This window comes from Takifugu rubripes, chromosome 9, assembly GCF_901000725.2.
Source record: "Takifugu rubripes chromosome 9, fTakRub1.2, whole genome shotgun sequence".
Taxonomy (NCBI): Eukaryota; Metazoa; Chordata; class Actinopteri; order Tetraodontiformes; family Tetraodontidae; genus Takifugu; species Takifugu rubripes.
The window spans coordinates 10,104,546-10,128,892 of NC_042293.1; the positions used below are offsets into that span (position 1 = coordinate 10,104,546).

Sequence of the window (24,347 nt, forward strand, 5' to 3'; positions counted from 1 at the left end):
CCTATTCCACAGGTTGTTCATTACATAAAAGACTTGGGCAAAAAACAAACAAGCTACAAACTCATTCATTAATAAATACCTCAATTAGGTCACCTGTACCCCTTAAAAGTTTGCCTCTGTGGATTGCACATGCTGGGTAACTGAATTTTTAAAAAAAAATTGATTTATACAATGACGTTTCAGAAAAATGAGACTGAGATTTCAAGCGATTGTGCAACTCTGCACACGCACACCCGAGACATTGGAGGTGTGGACACAAATCTTCATGTCGCACGGAACTGTAAGTGCACTTATTGGACAGAATGCGGACTTCTCTAATGGGTTCAGACAAATAATCCTGTAAAATTTTCCCAAAGCCAAAACAGACTTCCTCCATCAGGGTCACATTCATGTTTATTTGCTGGCAGCTACCTCCGCCTCCTTGGCTGCGGCTGCTTTTTTGCTCGCCTCCTGGTTCCTCTGGTGGAGGCTTCCGTTCAGAAAGCCCTCTCTTGTCTGACGCTGGAAGTGCTTCCTGGTGCCCACTAGGGAGGGGTTGTTGACCAGGGTGTAGAGGAGCTGCCAGTGCCTGCGGGCCCTCTTGGCACTGGAAACTTTGTGTTTCTTCTCCTGCTGGACGAGCTGGATCCCTGAGGACATTCAGACATCATGATAGCATCAGCAGTAGGTACAAATCCTTCAGTCACAAGAATAGATAACACTTTTAATCTAAGATGGATCGAAAGGCGCTCTTTTTGGCCACCCAGGACCAGCCTCTATAGAAAGAGCAATAATAGAAAGCAATCATATTGTAATCCTCTAAACATGATGGGAGCGTATTAGGCTTGCCATTATCACAATGAACACTTAAGCCCCTTGGGCTACATGAATATGAAACAGGCAATTAGTGCAGCTCATCGACATAATAAACTAGTCAGGAACTAATCTTTGCAATATAATATGTTATTCTTCGTAATTTGTTGCTCCATAGACGTAAACACTCCAAATCACAATTGGAAAAGTGCTCCAGCTCGGACAGACTACAGTGCGTTCACAACTGTTAATTCCTTATAGAATTTACATTGTCTTGCAGCAAACGTGTTTCTCTGCGGCACCAACAGAGGGGGCATATTCTGTCAGCAAAATTAATAATCCTGAAACTACACAGATCATTTTATGTAAGTTCCTTAAGCAAGATTTACATTGCTTATGATCCAATGCCAGACTGGGTTCTGGAGTTTTTACCAACAAACAATACATAAATACATTAAGCCCCCAAGAGCGCCTGTTTGGTGTTTACAGACCCTCTTCTGCATCCCGTGACCTCTGCACCGCTCCGCTCTCCTGGCCCACGGACTGCAGCAGCATCCCACAGAAGGCTTTCATCACAGGATGAGACTGGCTCACCTCAATCTTCAGATAATGAGCATAGCAGCGGTAGGCTGCAGACAGACACAGGGAGGGGGCGTCAGTCTGACAGGGTGAAAGCAATAAACATGTAGGAGAGTCCCCCCCAAACCACCCTCACACTGGCTTTGAGGCAATCACACATAATGGTCACATAATCACACTTTCTCTTTTCTTTTCGAGCCACCTGCTTATTCCTGGTGACAGATGTATTAAATCTGCAGCCGTTTTAGGGATCGTGTGCAATTACAGCTCCCACCACCCTGCATAGAATACAGATATGTGAGCTGCAGCTGGTGGCTGGTATGTGAAGTAAAGAGGTGATGTGTTTGTAGCCCCTAAGTGGGAGGGCTGACGGTAAATTTGCACATAAAAAAACCTGCTTCTCTTTAAACTAAAGATCCGCATAGGTGAGAACGCGGTGGTGGAACCTTTTAAATGATCCAGTGTGTCCACAGACATCCGATGATGACATGAATAGAGCAATAGTGGTGATTCATCTAAGAATGACAGAGACAAAATAACAAATAATCTTTAACCTGGGTCAAGCGGTTCCACATTACGGTTGAGAAGACTGATATCCATGCGCCCCATGTGGACAATGTTGAACATTGCTGTGATGATCATGCGCCACACCCCCAGTAACACTCCAATCAAAACATTGACTGGAAACATCAAGTATGTCAGCAGGAACAAATTCGCCCTGCAGATAGGAAGCATTAGTATGCAGAATGATTTCATGTAAAAGCGGTTAACGATAACGTGTATGGCGGGTCACCTGTTGTCCAGGTCTCTTGTGCCTGCTATTTTTTTAACGAAACAAAATCTGCCGACAATGTGTTGAAGCAACACGGACAGGAGAATCATCAGCCAGAAGGGCCTGAAAGCACAAAAAGAAAGTTACAAATGATGTCGTCAAAGCTGACAGAACACAGAATATAAGGATTCTTTTTCAGTAGAAGATGATGTAAACGACACCACAGGTATTGCGTGAACATGTTCCACAGCGACGCTCACCACATGCTCCACAGCATCTGAAAGAGGATCAGATGTTGCCTGTACAGAATTGGGATGATGATGAGGAAGACCCCCACCAGAAGGCAGAGGAAGAACACCATGGTCTGGACTAGCATGCCTGTAGAAAAAAGATCAGACTATGACCAACATTCCCAAAAAAAAATAAAAAATCACACCATCCCTCCCTCCCACATCACAATGATGGGGAAGATGAGCATCTAATCCTCTCCTGGAAACATCAAGAGCATATTATGAAGCTGACCCGAAGTAAATAAGTTGCTAAAAAGTCCATTTAGAACATACAGACAGACAGGAAGTGACAGAATACAGCACAATTCAATCTTATTAAAATGAACAATCTAGATAATCTACAGTTGTTTCTGTGAGGTCAATACGTACCGATGCAGATGTGAGCAGCTGTGAAGCCTGTGTATCCCATCCAGCAGACCAGTGCTGGCCGAGAAGCCCTCATATTTCTCTGGCAGTTGTAAACATTATAGATATCCCCTCTGTACAGTCCCTTGAGATTGTCTCTGCACCAGAAACAGAAATGTGCTCAAGATAATTCAGCACAATGCACAGGGGGAATGGACTCAAATTGTTGCAACAGTGGGAGATAATTCAGTGTAAAATGTGGGAACACCACCAGAATACACAACACAGAAAAATGTTAACTGAGACGTACTGGCACGTAATTTAATTCCTTATCTAATCAGCTGAAATTCTTGGAGCGATCACACAAGAATAAAGGCTTTTCTCTCGGTCTCGAGGTTTACTGCTCTTTGTGTTATTAATAAATCATGACACTAAGTAAAAGCAAACCTCAGGATTCTCAGACAAATTGGCATTTAAATAGACATCATTGGAAAAAAAGGCAGAGAAAGCAAAGAATTCTTTTCTCACCGATGGAGGACCATGGACCTCATGAGCATCAGCAGGTTGACCAAACAGGATAGGACCATGGCAGATATGTAACACACTGCAGGACAACGTTCCGTTTAGTGTGAATTCATGTTGTTTCTGGAACAATGTTCGCAAAGCAGAAAACACCTGGCTGAAAATGAGTACCCTTACTTCTGCTCGTGCTCACCTTCAACACACCATATGTAGTAAACGACTATTTTAACCACTTCGTGTCTGTCTGGAGACAGCGTAATCTTGAACCCAGCTAAAACATTGGCGATGTTTTCATCCACTCCCAGACGGGCTTTCTGCAGATGTGGCACCACTGCAGAAATCAGCAAAAGGCCCACCTGAAAATAGAAGATGATTAAAGCGTTCTGCTGGTAACGGGTCGTTTGTGATTGTTGCCGAGTCGTTGTGCAGTTACCTGATACAGTGCGATAAAGGACACCACAGCAGAAATCGCCAGCTTCAGTGGAAAACAGAACGCTGTTGGACAAAAAAAGAACCTCGTTAAACAATGTTGATGTGAAATTACAAATAACTGAATGAAAGATGCCTTTACCTTCTTCTGGCATGTAAATGTATGACTTCACGGCATTGACTATCCTCTGAGGGAGCTTTGGCAACTCTGCACTCGATGTGCTGAAAATTCCCAAAAGTTTGTTCTTAAAATTATGCATTTAACATCAGACTTTAATGATTAGGTTGTTTTTTTATTCCCCAGGAAATGACACAATCCTACATCCTGTGATGTGATGGACATCAGTGATGAGCAACATCAGCTGCCAACCAGAGACACCAGCTCACTAAAAGGGAAAAAGCGAACCCTCTATGCTCTTATTTTGAAAACACCGACGCTGGATCCTGGTACCTCATTTTGCTGGGCTTCTTCTTGAGAATTTTCTTCACATAGTCTTTATAGTAGCTGCTACTGAGATCCTAGGAGAAGGGTAAAAAAAAAAAAAAAGTAGAGATTTGTGTGTAAAACACCCCAAATTAGACGGCGTGGCCTAACCCAAAGAGCAATGTGATTAAACCTCTTTAGATTCAGTGTTGTACATTCCTGTGAGGTGTCGCCTCAGCTCTGTCACACCCACGCTGAGATTAGTATCAAATAAACAGCCGTATTGTGTCTCCTCGGTGAAAAAACAAGGTAACCTTTTCATAATCTGATCAGGAACATAAGTAAACCAATTACGTCAAATCTGCTTAAAATTATGAAGCAACTGGCATTCTGGGCTGTACTCCATGTTTTCACTCGACCCCGACTGTATGAGCACCATAAGCACCCCGAACAGCAGGCATGGCTTACGAATGCATAGATCCCTGAAGAAATGGCTTCTTTAAAAGTTTGGTTTTCATAATTCCAGCTTAATCGACGTGCAGATTTGAAGTGTTATGTGGCGCCATGGTGATGGAAACGTACCTCTGAACCTTTGTTCTGTTCGGTGTCCTTGAAACCCTTAAAAAGAAGAAGGGGGTACTGGAAACTAAGGAAGGCCAGGCAAACTATCTGGGGCAGGCTGGAGAAAAGGGAGAAGTGTTTGTGGATCTGCAAAAGAATAAGAGGGATAAATCCAGAAACTTCAAATGTAATTTCTCTTTAAATAATTCATTCATTTATTGGGCACTTTTTGTTGCCAACAGAATCTGCTGCATACCAAAGAAGACACTGGCACTATTAAGAAAGTATCCAAATCCCGAATGACAAGCTCACTCACACTAAACAGATTAACTGTGACAAAGCCACCCGATTAACACCAACAGACAGTGGAACAAATTGTTTGGACTCTGAGCCGTTCAGCACACTAGACAATGTGGATACTGGAGGAAAGAGTCCATGTGTAGTTCTACACGGCCCTGCTTTGACTGGTGCCCAATTGGTCCAGATCAAACCAGTTTGTGTGTCTTAATCCTGAAAACCCAGGTGGAGTAAAAGCTCTCTTTACTCACCAGTGTCGTTCTGGGACAGTCAATTTTCTGCCAGACCAGGACGGTAAAGTGCGTCCACGACAGGAGGCTTCCCAGAACGTAGCCAACTTTATTATGTAAAGTGCCACATGCCAGGAGAGGGTAGTACAGTGCAGGGTAGAAGAAGACTCCCAGAATCACCCAGTTCTCTGCAAGTGCAACAAACCTTAATGGAAACCAAGATCTACTAAAGGGAAATACTACTTAATGCAGGGATTCTGGGGAAAAAAAGAACAAATGTGACTCTATTTGCTGCTATGCTGAACTTTGCCTCTTTTGTTCAGCTAAAGTAACCGTGCGTTGACTCCCTACAGTGATTTTAAAGCTCATGATGCTTATCAATTAGCCAGAAGCAACTGCTGTTGCAAATGTAATAAAAACAACCCAACAATGTTTACACAGATGAACCTTTGAGGCTTCCGGGGAACCAGCCGACTGGTACAACTGAAACAACATTGAAACGTTATAAATAATTGGTTGTCATCCTCACGTTTGTTGTGTGTGTCGGTGGTGAAGGGGAGGGGGTTGGGTGACACGATGAGCCCCCACAGTTTGCACAGGAGGACTCCAAACACGGCCACTGCGAGGCCCTTGTGCTGCGTGTGATCCAGGAAGTTGACTGGACTGTGAAATCAAACAGCAGGTATTTGGAGCCCACATGTTACCAGACTCACACTTGACTGAAACTCTCATTGAGCAGCAAATGACACAAAAGACCACAGCAGCCGCATCAGCCCACTAACGATAATCAGAACTGACTCTAAAAACGCCAAATAAAAAGTGCTTTTTTGGGGGGGAATTTCTACCTTTTGTGTAAAATAAGCCTGAAACAAGAAAATCCATCAGTGGCCAAAGCGAGTAAATCCAGAGCCGATTCAGTGGGCGTGAAAGCTTCTAGTCTTTGGAACACTCACTCACCCACTGGCTCTCTGTCGGTGGCCCACTGAGCACCACGGATGGAGCAACCCTGGGGCAGTCATTGCCCAAGGGCAGACAACAGAATCGGTTGGACTTGAAGCTTTTTTTCCCATTTGAACTACACACAAGAACATGTAAAACCCCTACTATGATCCTGTAAGAGTCTACAATAAATAAATGAGATAAAATCCAGCTTCACCTGAGTAAACCCAGGAGGCCCCTCTGTCTGTCTCCCGCCTTCATTCGCCGGGATAAGATAACCAGGATCAGCATTACAACACACTGGAAGGAGAAGATACATGTTAGCATCCTTCATCCCTGGTGTTGAGGCCTCGCTTGGTTTCAGATTTGAAAATAAAATGATTTGATGCCACATCAGGCCACAACCCGGTAACTCATTTGTGCTCCCCGAGGATGTGGCCTGAGTGAACTGTCATCAGTCAGGATCACTGAACCGGTGAAACTCCAGTGACCTGTCACGACCTGGGACACATTTGAGGAGCATAGGCGTGAGAAATTCGCCGAACAATGCGATTCATCTTTCAAAGCGAGGTACAAATAGAATATAGTTGTGATAAACAGGTCATCAACAGCAGATAAAGGGTGTTTTGGACCGTTTAATTTGTCTTGTGGCCACTTACAGATATGGCTGTGATGATTATGTGGTAGAGCTTGTCATCAGCCGTGGGGTCACATGGAGAGATTATCCTGAAAAATAGGGAAAACATTACAAGAGTGCGGCAAACGGCAATCTGAGCCAGAGTTACACGTCATCACGAGAAACACCCATGGCTGGAAAGTTTGCGGCTAAAACCCTGCGGAGATTTGCGTTTAAACGGATTGGTATCAGCGCAACACAGGAACAACAACAAATGCCAGCTTACACCAGAACAGGAATGCCTGGTCATGAGGTGGCATTACTACCGTAACAAGCAGAACAACCTATAAATATCACCCATTTGAGCTTATTTAGGAAGATCCTATGCTATTCTTCCCAGTCTGGGGATGCAGAAATGGCTGATGGGTTGATGTTTTTCACAATAGCCTCAAGTCTGTCTAAACACTGTGTCACGTTTGAATTTGGTGCTATCAATTTATACTTTTAAGATGATGTCACATTTTCCAAGAGTCCTGAGGAGAAAGTAGCGCTTAGCACAACGCAGACTATAAATTTACACAAAAGCCATTAGATGAATTCACTGCAACACTAACCAGCAAGTAAACCCCCTGAGAAGACATGACTGGTACTGTGAGAGCCCTGTTGCATTGTGGGATGAGCTGAGTCAAAGGTTTTATGTTACAAGGCTGCGCGTATGCATTGGATCTACACCAAACCTTTGCTTCACTGATGCTGTCATGGTTTTTACCTGATAAAGTCTATATAAAATCAACAGGTTTTATAGGTAATCTCCATATTAAGGCATAAACATGAGACAGTCTAACTGAACAGAGACAAACAAACATGTTGATATTCTTACTCATCCTCAATTTTTGAAGGCAGAGGATCTAAGTCTGGGTACTCGTAGTCCAGAGGATCATATTTATCCATTGTGCTTTCTCTTTTTGAAACAGGTCCAGTCTGTGAAATAAACTGGGATACTTATAACCACAGTTTCTGCTGTGATCCACTTGACTCAAGAGGAAAAAAGTTTTTCACGGTCCCGGGTTGCTGCAGCAGCGGCGTCCTCTCTCAGCGTTTGGTTTCCCCGTCTCAGTCACACACTCCTAGTCTCCCCAACTGCCTGCGTTCAGGTGCCCTGACCTCGTCCCACGGTGGAGCTGAGATCAATGTGACAGGTCCTGGCTGCAGCCTGCTGCCTCCGCCCAACGAAGGCCCTATTTCAGCTGAGAGCTACCACCACCCTGGAAAGAGAGCGAGAAGGGGGCAGTGAGGGAACAAAGAGGGAGACGTAGAGACGTGGGCAGCCAATCTGAAAGGCCGCCCGCTGCTCACTGGGATTAAACCCACTTTTGGGGCTGTGTTATTAGACCTGTCAGGGTGTGGAGTTATACAACTTCAGACTGTGGGTGAAACAAAGCAAAGAAGCCTCTTATCAGACTGGTGATCATAGGTTAAAAAGGGGAAATCTCAGTTTTGTTTAATACAATATTCCCCCCCCCAAAAGGGAAATGAATCCATTCCTGGACAAACATGCAGATTAAACTGTCTTGATAAGGATCAAGGAAGGTTTCAGTCAGTGGAGTTCTTTATCTCCACCAGATATGGTCCGATGATATAAACATGTCAAAGGTAAACTCATGCATGGTGCAGGCCAACAGTCCGTTTGCTATAGGATTGTCAGAATGTTGAGGTCATTCTGACAATCCTGTACACGCTGAGTAACACTTTAAGGGGAGAGAATTATCCAGTGTGACGGAATTTAACACAGTAACTTGACAAAAATGTAATATACAAAACCTCTGAAAATCAATTTCTGCACCAACAGGACTTCTGTAAAAGAAAAAAAAAGCTTTTTTGACTTAGAACTGAATTACAGACCTTAAGTAAAAGAAATGTATGGGAAAAATGAGCATAAGGTGGTGGCAAGAACCAAATCATTTGCTTCGGGTTATGCTGCTCTTATTACTGTACATGTTTCAGTACACTGAGCCGAGTCTTTGCTCCATTGTCATGGCAAAATCTCTGTTACATATTAAATCCCAGACTGGAATCATAGTCAGATCAGCTTCCTGCTAAAGACTTCTGACATTTTTAGCCAAACTTCTAATTTTATTCCTACATTTAGACTGCCTTCCCTTTCTTCTTTATGTTCTAATTAAGTCAGGAGGGAAGGGAGAGAAAAAAATAACCTTTAGAAAAGAGCCAAAACACAATTAGTGCAGGGAAGCACATGTAAAATTGTGAGCATCACCACAGACATAACCTATGATGTGTGTATTTAATATTTGCATTGATGCATTCAGGGGCTGCAGGTTGAAGGCAGTTTGTCATGACGCCCCCCCCAAACACTCCTGAGAAAGTTTCTCAAGCATAGTAGCTTAAGCTACCAAATCAAAATGCCCAGCAAATGAAGGGGTCACTGAACAAAGAATGCTTTGAACACTCACAATTACGCGACCGAGGGCTGGTTTGATTGGGCCAGACAGATTCAGGTTTAGGAAGTCAGGAAAAAAGCCTTTTTGCCAGGGAAATATTAAGCAGGAGTCAAGTAAAAACAAACGTGGTCGAGTTACGAATCTGGAGTCGTACTAATCGTTTATTTCAAAATTGAACCGGAAACACGGGCAACAAAAGCAGATGAAACACACCATGTGCCGATGAGAACACTTTCTGCTGTCCTCTTCCCCACAGAGCGGCCCTGTGTCTTTGCGCTTGGCACAGCGGAGGATTCAGTTTCACGCACGCACATCTCGGGCTTTTGAAGCTGGACACCAAAGACACTCGGGGCCACTGCAGCAGGTAACTTCCGTTACCTGTTCTTTCTGCTCCACGCCTGCGCGACTATTTGCCACTTTACGCTAGAAATCAGGCGTTTACGCGCATGAATGCGACGCACGGCGGCCTCATTATAGGGCAGCAATTCATCCATACGCCTCGATATCAGCAACACGCGGCCGGCTTTATAAGCGTGTGAGGCTACTTACCAAACACCTGCAGGTGTGCACTTGCGCCAGGAAGGCGTGCAGGGTTTCAACATGGGTGCAAGCAGGCTGCGACTGGAACCAGGCTTTAAACTGTTTGGTAGATGAGATTCCAATAAGCTGAGTTTAGATTTATTTTCTGCTGCACACGAGGGGGGTGGATAATTCCATAAACAGGACACCAATTCAAGAGGAACTTTCCCAACTCCTCACATGGATCTTCTGGGACTTTGACCCCTCTCTATCTCGTTGTGAGAATATCATAAATGTGCAACTGCTGTGAAACACAGAGACATTTCAAGTCAGGTTCATGTCAAGACTGAGCAAGGTGACAGTTCACAAGTCAATCAGATGCAAGGCTGTCGACCACTGGAGGCTGTAAATCAAGGTGTTGCAACATGCAGATTGCTGCACTGCCTCTGTCATAATCAATGAGCCTTGTAACACTCAATTAGAACATAATTGGATTTGCGTGCGCTCCAGGTGGAAAAAACATGTACATTAGAGTGGACAAGTGGGAACTGCTTATCTCTGCTGACAGCGGCAATTGTAGATTTCACAATAAAATCAGGCTCCTTTATCCTATAGTTGCTGCTATAAAAATGTGGAAAGGTACAGGTTAGCCATGATGCTACTGCTCCACAATAAGGCAACCGAGGCAGTTAAAAAACCAAACATGTATTTTCACCTCTAGTCTGACCCTAGTGATCCCAGTTGATAACATAAGCTGAGTTCCTTTTCGATCACAAAAAAGGAACCGAGTGAATTGAAAAGGGCTGGGAGAAATGTGTCCCATAAATCTGAATAGCTATGAATAGCTTTTATAATGAAATGTTTCTGCTTGTGAAGACTCCAGACAGCACTTTGACATCTGAGGTTGAGCAGCCAGAAAGAAAAAGAACAAAAATCAATTTCAGTCCCAGGGCTCATTTATGTTCTGATATATCACTGTTATTGCAGTGCCAAAGATTTATTTCCCCAGCTTATGAAAGGTGAGAAGGAGTTGTTACATCCAAGGTTCTTGTGACAAGTACAAATCTCCCTGATGATATTAAAGCAGTAATGATTGCCCTGCTGCGGACACGCCGGCGTGCCACGCCAGGTTGTCACAATCCTGCTGCGATTGCCTGACAAGGACCCTGAATTTATGGCGGGCAGGCACGGTTATGTCCGAACTGCTGTATAGCAATCTTCTATTCAGACCCTTTAGAGCACACCAGCATACGCTGGCGGATCACGCTGGAGAAGGTGATTTGATTTTCATGAACTCCTCCCATTAAACCTGAGGTAAAATCCAGAAAATACCTCTTGGCGATCCCCTTTTACCATGTAAATACATTATTCAATAAGCACATGTAGAATGATTTAGGGTGTACAATTTGAGCCCCACAAAGGGAAACCGCCAGCTCTGAATGCTGCTTCTTCATATAAAGATCTTGTAGAGAGGACCTGGATGGTCCGGATTGTTGTAAATATCAAAGCATTCCTGACTTTGGTCATGTTCGTGTGTTTGTTGTTGATATTGCAGTTTCAAATCCAAATCAGGAGGTTAAAAGTTTAACATATTGATCTGTTTCCATTATATTTTTCAATTTTTTCTCCCTTGGCCCATTTCTTTTGTTCTGAAATTTTGTACTTTGTGCTGTAATTGATTGGTCTGTCACACGTAGTTGTTGTTCAACCACTCTCAGATTTTAAATCACAAAAACAACTGCTGATTAAAAGTGCTCCGCCGCGAATGATGAAGTGGTTTTATGCAGAACACATGTCGGCCTGTCGGCAGGAGTGGTTCGAGCTAATTTTATGACGTTTTTTCTTTTTTCTTTCTCTCTCTGGTCCACCTGAACGTGCACGTGCTTCTGCACGGGGGGTATACAGCACATGGCACGATTATTGCCATTTTGGTTTAATCGCGCCTGCGGCAAAATCTAAAACTGCAACTCAGCAGTGCCCAAATATTGACCAAGGAATGATGGGAATATAGATTTTTTCCATCCCATAATGAGGAGAACAATAGAGGGGAAAATGAAGCACTGGCTGCACGTTTCCTACCACCAAAATGAGAAATGGCACCATTGTACGCTAAATCCAGACAAACACTGTTCGAGCGTGCTATGAATATGGATTTCTCTGTCCAACAAGCTTCCTCTTGATGAGGGATTTGCATTTCTCAAATCTCACAGATTTTAATGAAATGCAGTTTCACTCCAGCGTGCCCGACATAATTGCTATCAATAGGCGATTTGCCAAATTGTCCCAAAAGACGTTCCGGAGGGGGCTGAAAAACACAGATTAGATTTAACTCTCTCATTTTTCATGTGCATGATGTCTGCGGAGGCTCAGGGTGGGTTGTTGTTGATTTTAATAAATGTTAATATAGCGTGTGATGTACTGAAGGAGCGGTCCGGCACATCACGCCGTCTGCAGAATAACCCTGGATCGGACCTGTATCTGCCTTAGATTTCCTTTGCTCTCTGCTCTATTTTAAATCCAACACGTGGTTTGTCTTGCGCACCTGTGAGCTGAGCAGAATGTCAGCCAGAGCTTTCGCTGTGGAAGATCCCTCCTGGTCTGCACACATTAGATTGGATTCTGATGAATAATGTATCCACCGTCTGAGGCCGCAGACGTGTGTGTTCAGAGGTGCTTGACTTTCGCACGTCTCTGCTGAAATGAGTCTGAATCGAGAGCTTGTCTCGGTTATCGACAGCCGCGAGGAAGGGCCTGTTAAGCAGGGAAAGATTCTTTGATGTTGGGGAAATTCCTAAATGAGAGTCTGAATACCTACTTCCTGGCCACACAGGTGGAATTGATGTCCTTTTCCATCAGATCTGTTTCCCTTTATGATAACCAGAGTAAGACAGGCATTCCTGCCAACCTGCTCAGCATGAAGAAGAGTCAGGTTACTGTTGCACACGTCTCCAATCCCTCCTGTCTCTCTTAATGGATGGCAGCATTTGCTTTGAAGAAATGAGAAGTGTCGGAAGCCGTCATTTTTTAAATGTCTGCCCAGCCTAAATGGCCAGATGGCTGAAGAGTCCCGCCTTTCTCTGAAGCTGATGGAAAAATCCCGCAGTCGTGCCGTCACAGCCCGCGAAGATCAGTCACGCCAAACTCCATTAGCAAAAGGCTGCTGACCACATGCCAGCGCCAGAGCAGAGATGCATGTCTTCAGCTAACATTAAAGGAGGAATGCTGGCAGCCATAAATAAGGCTTCAGTAAACACGAGCCGACACCAGTCTGGCCAATTCATAAATTAGGGCCGTGTGTTGTGCTTTAACAGGTGTGTAGAGAAATAAAAGGATCGGAGTTTGTGTTTGCTCGAAGGAATTGATCACCAAAGCAACATTTGGCACTTTTAGGTCATTTCTGCAGTGCAGACCAATCTCCTAAACCTTTTCCTGATCGATTAAAATGAACTAATCAAGAAACACATCTGACCTTGTTCTGGGCTGTAATTTGATGATCCTTCTCTTAAAGTGATTTCTTATGCATGCACAGGTTGCTCACAGCTCAGTCTGATTATAAAAACGTTCCTCTGAGCTTGAGAATTCCAGCAGCTCTTTTTCTCCTGACCCAGACTGTAATTATTCCAGCAGCAGACATTTGCATGTGTGAGAGTAGATGAGAGGTGGCGTAGGTAATGGGGAGGGGTAGCGGCGCTTCAGGCCCCCGTTAACTTAATGGTGCAGTCATTTTAGAGAGGGATTGTTATTGTAGCCGATATCAGACACGTTTATCTTCATTTTTTAAAAGAAGGTGAACAGGTGCAGGGATAAAAAACATCTATGCTTATAAAAAAAAGCCAATTTGCACCTGCTGCATTGTCAGATCCCCCCTCTTAGCTGAAAGGCAGCAGCATTTAGACGTCACATTCCTTCTGCTGTTTACCTTCAACTAGAAAAGGATTGTGCTCTTCAAAGCTGTGGCTTCACTCTAACCTTGATGCTACACACACTGAGGGGAGAGGCTGTGAATTCATTAACAGCAGTGCTGTATGTTTAGAGTGTATGTAATCTTTGAAATGATAAATGCAGTTTCAGTTCATCGTGGGTATATATGCACTGCATGGTCTCTTTTTGGCTCAAGTGTCTTTGGCTGTAATAATTACAGCTAAACATATCTTTTAATTGTGTTCTATTTTTTAATAAGCGGTGCGTGACTGTATTTTCAGATTCCTCGTCTGTCCGTTTTTCTGTGGCCTGTATTGGATTAGTTTTTGCACGTAATTATCCTTCCTCATTTGTCAGGCTTCCTGTCAGTCGTACACACGGCCAGTTTAATATCTGTCGCCATTACTCACGCTGTTATTAAGCCGCTAACACAGACGCATGCAAATGGCGTCCGCAGTCATTTGCATGTGCGATCTGCCGGGGCCGATCGATGCGTCACTGTCGATCATCTCATCCACTTCAGCCTGCAGCTAAGATGATCTGATATTACACAGAAAATTTGAGGGAATTCTTCTTCTGTGGTGCACACGGCACACTCCCTATGAGTGTATTGTTGATTGACAGCAAGAATCCCTGAAAATCCCCTGCAGGTGTGTTATTGCTCTGGGTCAGGGACCTGTAACAGGAGTGAGATCCACTTTTCCTTCCTCCTCTTTTCCTTGACTCTGCACCATCTGTCTGTCTCCTCATGTAATTCCTCACTCTGCTCTGAATTATTGACCACGTTGCGGAGTCTCCCGAGACCCCGGCTGCGGTGTCTTTGTGTCCATCGGCTGCAGCAGCGATATTTGTTTATTATTGCAGAATTCTCTGGCCAAGATGAAAACATGGCCGACTTTATCATTTAGTCTTAACAGAATAAAGCAGATTATCGGCTGCCACATGTTATCCAATACTGCCTGTGCTGAAAATGGTGAATTAATAATGTCTGTTCTTGGTTTCATGCAATTTGATTTCATTATTTGTGGATTTCTTTGTAATTTTCAGAGTAAAAGTCAGTTGTCATGCGTACTGTGCATGTACATGCGTGAAATACTTGAAATACTTAATACTTTTAGTCACTATATGAACTTGCTTCATTAAAATGAAATTTGTCGTGTTGAATTGCTGAATAGATTTCCTTTTTATGAATGTCCAGAGAAGGACATTATCACCACATCCTGCAGCTCTGAGTTATACTCACACATGCATGGAATTGTCACACAGCGTTGTTGAATCTGTCAAACCTGAATACAGGTTTTCCCTGAAAGTATACGTGGATGGGGACCTTGAACTCCACCAGAAGTCTAAACAGGGTCAGTTTGATCTCGGAGTGCATTGATTGGCCTGCTTGTGTGTCCAAAACAGCTTTATCAGGTTAAACCACTGCAAGAAACTGTTTTTGTTCTTATCAGTGACTTCAATGAACGCCTGAAACCAAGTACACAAAAGAAGACAAAATGAAGAGGTTAGCAGGGACGTTATGATGGATTTATCTGACAGTCTACACAAAAACTTCAGCAAAAAAATAAATAAAATGCTCGTCTTTTTGTGTTATTCAGAAACGCGTATTGTGCATTTCTTGTAAATGACTTCTTATCAGTAGACACCTTGTCAAATATCAATATTGCAGCCTGGAGATCTCTGACTTTACAGCAGAATGTTCATTCAGGTGGGCCCAGAGAAGACCTTGCTCCTGAGGATGAATGCTGCTTCATTGTGTAGAAACCATTATTCCAGTGGCAAGTGTCAAAGCCTCCCCCACCACACCACACACACACACACTTCAGCACAAACACACAAGCCAACATTGGTTTTGAACAGTAATAATTGATTCAAGGTTGCCACTCTCTGTGACTTTCTGAAACCCCACGATGAAAAGCTGCTGCGGCTCGTTCGGCGGCGATGTGAAATGACCTGTTGCTTAGGAACCGATGTGACTTGATGCACAAGAGCGAGCTTTTTCTGTCAAGTCAAATATCAATTAATATTAAGTATTTGCACATGTCACCAAAAAGCGGCGTACCAGCTGAGGAGGTCCTGAATTGTAAATGTTTTGGTTTTTGTTTGCTTTTAAAAGATTTCAAAGCTGCATTTGCTCAAACAGACCATCATGAAACAATGCCGTTCTTAATCACTCCCTGCATCTTTGCTTTTCCTCCACATATTTTCCCTTCGATCTGCTTCTTTTGTGTTGCCGATGGATGGGGAGGTGTCGGGACACAGCGGCTTCGTGCTTTGCCTTGAAATGAGGGTCATTTCTCTGAAAGGATGTTATAACATTCATTTAAAATGTTGCATTTATCACTGCAGTCAGTCCGTCATGCTGCTCCTGTGTACATTTAGTGTATATTTTAAATAGATTTCCTAATTAAATCCTCAATCAATCTTACAATGTACAGGTTCTCTCTTTATTTTTGCAATTTCTTATTGTCTTTTCCAAAATGATTTGACAAAAATTACCTGTTTATTTTAGATTGATTCTGTTTTGGGTTTTTTTGGCTAGCATTACCAGCTTTCCTGTTGACTGGAACGTAGACACATCTGCAGAGGAGGAGCGAGCAAAAACCTGCCCCCGAAACATGAATGCCAGTAGAGGAGCATATCAGCGTGGACACGTCCCCCTATTTCTCCCTGAATCGCACCCCCACCGTGAGGAAAAGATCTGTCCCACTGAAGGCGCCATCAGCGGGGGCATCATCAGAGGAACAGCAGCACTTCAAATGGAATGTGAGGTTTTCAAGGCATACGGTCATAAATTTTTCATCTGCATCCGGCTTTGAGGCAGGAGAGGGGGGCAGGCCAGCCAGGCTCCAACTTCGGGGGCTTTCAGAGGTGTGTGTGTGGGGTGGGGGAGCTCTTGGAATGAGGAACAACAAAAATCCTTTGTTTTACAATATATGAACAAAGAGGTGCCAACAAAGTCAGTGTTCAGCGGCTGTGGAGGGAGGCAGATATCACAAACAAAGCCACAAAAGGCATCGCAGCCGCACAATAGAATCATAAGTAACTGGTTTGTTGTGAAACTACAGTTTGTGGTGCATTGAGTCATATTAGAATTGTAGATGAATTGCAATTTGCACCATTTGATAAACATGGCTTACCAGTTTATTGTTTAGAGTTTAGAATCGAACTAAAATAATCTGCATTAATGAAAACAATATCAACTTCAGCTCTGCCATAAATTTTCCACATTTATTTTTTACATTCTACTACAATTACATTACCTGTAATTACAGTGTTACATACCGTTTAAAACCGGCATTATAACAGGACAATTTATTGCAAATATGTCAAATGTACTTTGTATTTAACAAATACCTTTCAGCTAATTGGTGATAGATTTTCAGTATTTAAAATGAAGGCTTAAGTTTTTGAAATGCACCAGCATGCAAACAAATGCAGCATGCAAACAATAGAATGATGCGAACATCCTCGTTTTATAACTGCACAAGCTTTAACCAGAGGGAAGTGTGTATTTTTAGCACAGTCTTATTAGTATTCTGTAAATATTAAATGCAGCTTTAAAGGGAAGACTTAAGGATCCTCTACAGCTTCATCAAACCACCCAGAATCATCCTTGGCCTTCAGGTCGTGTGGCTCTGATGTCTTTTTATCTTTTGGCCCCGAACACAAACTTAAACCGGCGCTTTGGTAAATGCATCCTGGCCATAAAATTTCATCCCTCTTCCCAAAAGCAGACGGAAGCTTGCAAAGAGCCTGCATTTTTAATGAGCGAGTTTATTTCCCGGCACTGCTGAGTCCTCTGGGTGCAGACTCTGTCTGGATGCTAATGCTACCTGACATCTCCATCCTTGTTTAAACAACCTAAGTTATCCTGAGAGCGGCGAACAGAGAGGAAGATTAAAGGCTGCAACTTTGTTGCAGAGAACCATCTGAACGCTGCTGCTCTACTTTTCACTGATGTTTAACTCGCTGTTTGAATTAATTTGGAGGACAAGATGGCAGCGTTTGAATCCGCTCAACACAAACTGTGTTCTTCTGTGTCGTCATGTCGTGCGCCACTCAGCCTCATGCAAAATGTATTTTGCAACGTGGAGTTTGGTGCGGGGTGGTGACGCAGACAAGTCTGAGAAACACATCATGAAATGGATTCGCAGTGATTTTATAAAATATTTACAAGACTTGGGGCAAAGTGTCACCAAAACCAATAAAAAATTCCAAATTTCTGATTACACAAAGCCTGCAAATTATGATTTTTCCAATCCAACTGGCTTTTCTTATAAAATATAAACTATAAAGCAATTACACTCATCTGAAGCATAGATTATTGAGCAAAATCTTTTTTTTTTAAATAGAATGGGGGAGTCTGGATGCAGCAATGGCATGTGGATGAAGCTATGCATTTACTCACAAGATTAAAAGTCTGGTGTCACGAGGGCAGTCAGGGCCCAGAGCTGTATGACTGGAAGCAGGTGGCACGTTCCTTACATCCTCGCTAAGAGGGATTAGGATGCAGGAGGGAGAGGGAGCATATTTGATTGTCCCGTTCAGAGGTTTGGGTGGACGTGATCATATGATCAACGGGGTATTCTCAGTCATGTTTCTTAATCTAATCTGAAAAATGGCCATATTATGGGGAATAAAGTGACTAGAATAGGTAGTGTTTAGGTGGTGATGAAGTTGACATGTGCAAAACAAATATGTGTTAAAGCAAGTATTAACGTTGTTGCATGGGCTTACTTTGACCCACATGCAAATCCTTGTACACACACACATCCTTGTAAATCGTTGTGAGGACACAATGCATAACCCAGTTCCTTACTAACTCTAACCGTCCCGTAACTAACCGTAACTAACCCCCATCCCTGACCCTAACAAAACCATGTCTTAGCCCCCAAACAGTTCTATAAATTTGTGAGGACTAGCCAAAATGTCCTCACTTTGCTGGAATGCTGCTTTTGGTAATCAATATGTAGCAAGTACAAGAACACACACACACACACACACACACACACACACACACACACAGTCCCTCCATTCAGCTGCTGTGCTGCAGACAGAATCTACATTTTAACAGTAAAACACCAAATACAATATGATGACTACACATGTACAGGTTTAAAATATCAGCAACTGAATGTATATTTGTGTCTAGCTGTTACCGTTAGTGACAGAATAATTACACATGGGCCTTTTGGTGAGTGCGATGAGAGACTGTGGTGGGAATACTGATGGTCCAGCAGAGGCAGCATCTCAGTCCTACATCCTTTGTTCCAGCCATGTGCTTCTATAGCACACGATTGCCTCCTCGGTGATACAGAATAAGCTCATCGGCTGAACCTAAAGTCTCAGACTGTTGCCAGGCCTGTAGCGTGTGGGATTCTCACTGTTGCTAAGGTGTTCTGAATGCTTTGTTGGTCATTAGGTGGGCTCATTTACCATCCATCTTCACCTGCTGAATGCTCCGAGGAGTCATGGGATCTGTTCCAGTGTGAAATCTTGAGATTACTCCTCAGTGGATCAGACAGTCTTCACCATTAGTCTGTCTAAGGTTGTTTTTGGCTGCAGGGAACATTTGTTATCTAGATTTGACTGACATTGTGTGGGGTTTCTTTAGACACAAAGTCATTTCAGTCTCCTGCCAGGAGAAATTTGGCAAAGACTGCTGCTGTCTGCAGATACATCTCTTCTAAATAGAAGGGTTTTTTTTTATAAAAAGAAAGAAGATCAGGTTCACATTCAGTTCAGGGCTCCTGTGGAGAGAAAGCTTCTTTGGTGCTGCAGGCTGAGGGCATCATTGATGCGATGATGTTAGAGGAGCTTCCTGTAAACCTGCCTGTTTCAGGAAAATTACTGCACTTTATGACAATTTTGGGAATAAATATTTGACTATTGTCTCTTTTTGTTCCCGCCTGACTGGCATGTTGTTATTTTCTTGTGTTATTTATTTTCTAAAATGATCATTTAATTCCCCCATCTTGTGTTGTGTCAATACAGAACTTCATATGACACAAAGTATGCATCTGCAGCGATGGTTCTACATCGTTCCTGCTAGGTTTTGTTCCAGGTGAACGCATGCACATTGAACAGTGTTGTGTTATTGACCTTCCAGTACCTGTCGTGGCCCCACCTGTCTTCTCATCACCAACAGACCTTACACTTCTCCATCTGGGCTAAAGCAAGCTTAAGTGAGCTCAGATGGAGAGCTCCTCTCCTACCCTCCACCTCACACTCCATTTTAAATTTAGCTTCACCTCAGACCACACAGCATCATTTTGTCTGACTGCAGAGGGTAGCTGAGAGCCGCCGGCTCCGTCTGTGAGTCTGGGAGAGCTCATCATCCCGGCTGCACAGCAGCGCGAGGCTGGGCTGCCTGGGACTGTTGGTATTGAGCAGCGAGGACTGCCCCAGGCACAATCCATCAAAAAGGAGCTGTTTGCACTGTGGGAATTGACATGAATAATCCATGCTTTCTTTACCCTTCCCTGTTACTGCGTCTGTCCTATTACATTCTCTGCTGCCTTTTCTTCAAATAACCCACTACTGGATTTTTAACATATCTTCTACTCGGCGATCATTTTTTAATATCTAGACTTTATTTTGGATTCTGAAGATTACCATATTACATAAAATACACTTTGAATGAAATGCATAAATCAAAAGCTCCTCGATTCATGCAGAGATCACCAGCAATGACCACCAGACAAAACCTCAGGGTCTTTAGAATTTCATATTTGTCATTTTTTAATAAAACTGAGCAAAAAATATGACTTGATATAAAAAAAGATAAACCAAAATTGTAACATCTTCTCTCTTATCTGTCGTCTAGCCCATAATTGTGAATATGATATCTTCATCTTTGCTATACACAAGTAAATATGGTCAATATTACTGCTAAATATAAAAATGATAAAAACCAAAGGGCCCCTTTTGTGTTGTGTGACCAAAGTGCGGGACCACTTACAGCAGGAACATGGCATGTGGCGACTGGTTTCCAGTTCATTCAGGTTGTAGTGGACTGAATTTAATTTGTTCTTATCAGATTCGTGGATGAATCAGACTTCTGGGGATTTCTATCTCTCTTTTTTATGGTGGTCATAAACATTGATTTGTGAAGCTTTAGTATCAGAAGACCCCCTTGAGAGCACTGGACAATGATCACTGTTTGTCCCTCTGCTTTTTCAATTCCCCAGTCATAACGTTGAGCTCGACTAACCATCTAAAACAGACCATCTTACATATATAAGGGATTCCGTAGTGAACATTTTTTTTTAGCTATAAAACTACTGGGTTCTGTTTTAACGGACTACTGCCCCACTCTGGCAGCCTGTCTGTGCCTCAGGATGACAGTTTCTTTGTCTCGCTTGGTTTGAGGTGAGTAGCCCATTCCCTCCCTTAGTATATTTAGATTTATTCTCCTGTGCATATAACCCTCTATTTAAACAATAAATGGATTAGATCCTCCGGTGGTGGTGAGTATCCACTGAGATGCTCGTAGGGGCCTACAGATTCTGGACCCAAGCAATTATAATACCGACAAATCATTAGGCTCTAATTAGATCAACGGCTGATAAGGTGCCTGCTCTCAGTTTTCCTCCTTTGTAGCCTTCTCCCCCCAGTGAAATTTAAAATGCTAACTTAATCAAGTGATGTGAGAATTTGATGGTCATCAAATGTTTCCACTGATCTTTCCCCGCCTGGCTGATGCCGAATAACATTAAAGATCTCTGTGCTGCTGCAAAAACGACCAGCAGAGATGCACCATGCTTGTCTCCTGCTTCCTGAATTACACTTGCATGAAAGGCGCTCTTTTCAGAGAAGCTCGACGACCGTGGCGCACATTGTTCGGGCAGGCCCGTCAGACGAGTGCTTTTATTCTGCCTCCATGAGCAATATAATCAATATGCTGTAGCTGTGCTGTGCAGCTGGTGGACAAGGCTGGTTGTCTCCTTCAGGGAAGGCAAATGTACACCAGCATGGCCACATCCTGTTAATACACTAATGCACCTCAGGACTCTGACATCAATTATCATTTCCCTGCATATTGGGCCTGAGTTCAATAAAGCCTTTTCTAAACAAAAAACAACCAGTGAGTGGACAGACGGTCTGTTCCTGGAAGGCTTTTTTCTCCCAAGCAAACGTTTGACAGGACCTGAACACTTGTGTTCTATTTTTTTTTTTTAAATGAATGAAGCTATTCTGACATAGTTTATTAACATGCACGGATTTTTATGCAAATTTGGACAATGATGTGTTGGTCTCTGCTAAATGTAGCTCATATGTCAAGAATTCTAAGTCGGCATTTCTCTTCCTGTTGCTTTTAATGAGTGCTAATTTTTATGTGTCAATCAAAGGGATTAATTTTACATTAATAGGTCCAGTCACAGCTTTATTATTTATATAACTGGATATACTGGGAGCCACAATGTGATTTACAGACCGTGTTGCCAGGCTTCTAATAATAGCAAAGCCGTTGCTATTGACTCCCATTTTGTATTTATTTTTCTTTAATGGATTTCCTGAGGGAGCGTCAGAACCCTCATCTTCTGTTGAGACAGCAGTTGCCACCCACATTGTGTTTTCATTCGTTAAAGAAATTCTGATCATCCTGGAATTACAAAAGTCCTTTTCTTCCTTTATTTTCCAGCGAGGGATGACGATCATGTCGTGGCTCACGTCCAGAGCCGGGGTGAGGAGCTGGAGTCTGGAGAAGCAGTATGGCTTCCTCTCCTCTCTCAGAGCGCTCTGTTTGTCACTCGCCGTCGCCGTCTGTCACGCCACAGAGCGCCGTGGACGAGCACTCCCCTCTCTGTCCTGCATCCCTCCATCCTGCCATTCCCTCACACACTCTCCACTTCAAGCAGAAAACTTGTCACCCTCCTCTGCTCAATTGGTGCTAAAAGGGCTCTGCTCCCCCCTGAGGGAGATCTCTTCTTCTGCCAATCGATGTACTGAACCTGTGCCTTCAGTCATCCACCTATCTATCCGTCTTCCTGTCTAAGCACCTAGCTATATGACTCTGGTCCCTACTGCCTGTCTGTTTGCCACTGAGGACCTCTAAATGGCTGCTGGTAGTAATCAATATGGTGTGTGGCTGTGCTGGGAATATTAATAAGGAACATTAGTGCTTCTAATGTTTTCTGGCTTCCTGCACTTTTTGCATGCTCTTTACATGACTCTTCCACTCATGTAAATATGCCACTCTCGTGCTGTAGGATGAAGACTCTGTCCATCCTACATACATTCATCCCCCCCCACACACACACACACACACACAAGAGCTATTGATCGTTCCTGTGCTCTCATTATCTCGCTTGGCCTTGAATGTCTCTGTACGCCTCAGCTTGCCTTTGATCAACATGTCTCAATCTTCTACACTGCTGTTTGAACTGGAAGTCCAGATGAAGACAGAGAGCAGGAGAATGTAGGGTTCTGACTCTTTGCACTGTATGGAATGGCTCATGGTCAGCACCTGCGTAGGTGTTTATTTATGAGAGCAGTATTTACACATGCATCCATGCATACAGGATTTGTGTGTGTGTGTATGTGTGTACGCGCACATGCACGTGTGGGCATAAGTACAGATCAGTACATCCCGCCCTGCTGCCATCTGTGCCCAGGCAGGCTGCAGGCCGCTCCATACACACTCACCCTTTTCCTACAGCCTCATATCTGTCCACTTTGGTTTGTTTGGCACATTGGAATTCAAGAAATACCCTCACATGTGTGTATTAGTATGATTCCTCTGATGTCAACATTTATGTAATTATAAAACATTCTTGCTGAGGCCTATCAAAAATTTGCAGATGTGTTTTATACTGTTTAGATTACTCCGACACTGATATGAGACATTTCGTACTTTTTGTGTATTCACATCTTCATATGTGTAATATTTTTAAAGGGCTTTTAGTGTTCATCGGGTGTAGCGTTTCAATTAAAATAAAACATATTCGCCTTGTTCTAACCCAGCTTTACAAGTTGCTTTCGTGTTGTGTTTTTGTGTAGCGCAATTGAACATAATCAAATTCTTTTTCTGCATTAAAATTCAGGCTGCGCAATTGTACCATTTCCCGAATTACATATGTGCATATTTGTACTATTAAAATTCCAGACACATCCTGACACCAATGGATTAGAATACCAGTTATACCATCAGTAATTGTCAGGAATAATGGTGGAAGATCGGGAATCAATAAGGATCTCTGGAGCTGATGTCACCAGTGACCTTTGTGTGCTCTCAAAGGAGCTCCAGCCAATGACATTTTAAGCTGGGTCATCCCCGCAGAGCAGCACTCACACAGGCTGTGTGTAAATGACACTTTTGGCTGTGTGTTTCTAAATCATGCTCAGCCTGGCAGAACATGCAGAAGCACCAAAACGGCCATGGTGTTCAGCAGGAAACGCTCCTATTTATAGAAGCATGGAGAGAGAAAACACTGCAAAAAGGTTAGAGAAGAGGTTATATGGACGTCGCAGGCATTAATTATTTAGCTGTTAGGCAAAGTATGGAGTCCTGGAAGCCATAATGAGCTGAAACAACTGTCTGCCTGGGGCGTGTGATCCTTATCCAGCTCTGGCCACTGGACCCGTGGTGCCCAATCCCCCTCTCGGTTAGGCAGTTTAATTTCCCCACCTGCAGTTGCCCTCCC

The 24,347-nt window shown here is 43.3% G+C and overlaps 1 protein-coding gene and 1 long non-coding RNA gene across 4 annotated transcripts; one reads left to right on the top strand and one right to left on the bottom strand.

Moving 5' to 3' along the window:
* Positions 1-375: 375 nt before the first annotated feature.
* On the bottom strand, positions 376-10,099 carry stra6 (signaling receptor and transporter of retinol STRA6). 2 transcript variants are annotated; one of them, XM_003967569.3, is made up of 18 exons: positions 9,805-10,099; positions 7,677-8,061; positions 6,840-6,906; positions 6,398-6,480; positions 5,771-5,904; positions 5,263-5,429; positions 4,736-4,861; positions 4,181-4,248; positions 3,872-3,951; positions 3,734-3,795; positions 3,494-3,656; positions 3,307-3,382; positions 2,803-2,936; positions 2,404-2,521; positions 2,165-2,266; positions 1,926-2,089; positions 1,284-1,421; positions 376-629 (listed from the first exon to the last, which is right to left on the bottom strand). In XM_003967569.3, the coding sequence occupies exons 2-18, from the start codon at positions 7,745-7,747 to the stop codon at positions 394-396; spliced, it is 1,989 nt and encodes a 662-aa protein (XP_003967618.1). In that variant the 5' UTR covers positions 7,748-8,061; positions 9,805-10,099; the 3' UTR covers positions 376-393. The 2 variants fall into 2 exon arrangements, with proteins under 2 accessions (XP_003967618.1, XP_011605694.1); XM_011607392.2 differs by lacking the exon at positions 9,805-10,099 and adding an exon at positions 9,469-9,601.
* Positions 9,472-23,659, top strand: LOC105416927 (uncharacterized). Of its 2 annotated transcripts, none has more exons than XR_964811.2 (3): positions 9,472-9,619; positions 16,241-16,464; positions 22,346-23,659. It is a non-coding gene; the product is annotated as an uncharacterized lncRNA (long non-coding RNA). The 2 variants fall into 2 exon arrangements; XR_003889687.1 differs by having other exon boundaries at positions 9,521-9,619; positions 16,241-16,569.
* The last annotated feature ends 688 nt before the right edge of the window (positions 23,660-24,347 follow it).

Excerpts from the sequence above, each read along its gene's own strand:
- stra6 (XM_003967569.3), bottom strand. The coding sequence starts at position 7,747 with ATGGATAAATATGATCCTCTGGACTACGAGTACCCAGACTTAGATCCT. Across the intron at positions 3,796-3,871 it reads CATTTACATGCCAGAAGAAG|CGTTCTGTTTTCCACTGAAG; the intron begins GTAAAGGCATCT and ends TTTGTCCAACAG. Across the intron at positions 1,422-1,925 it reads TGTGGAACCGCTTGACCCAG|CCTACCGCTGCTATGCTCAT; the intron begins GTTAAAGATTAT and ends GTCTGTCTGCAG.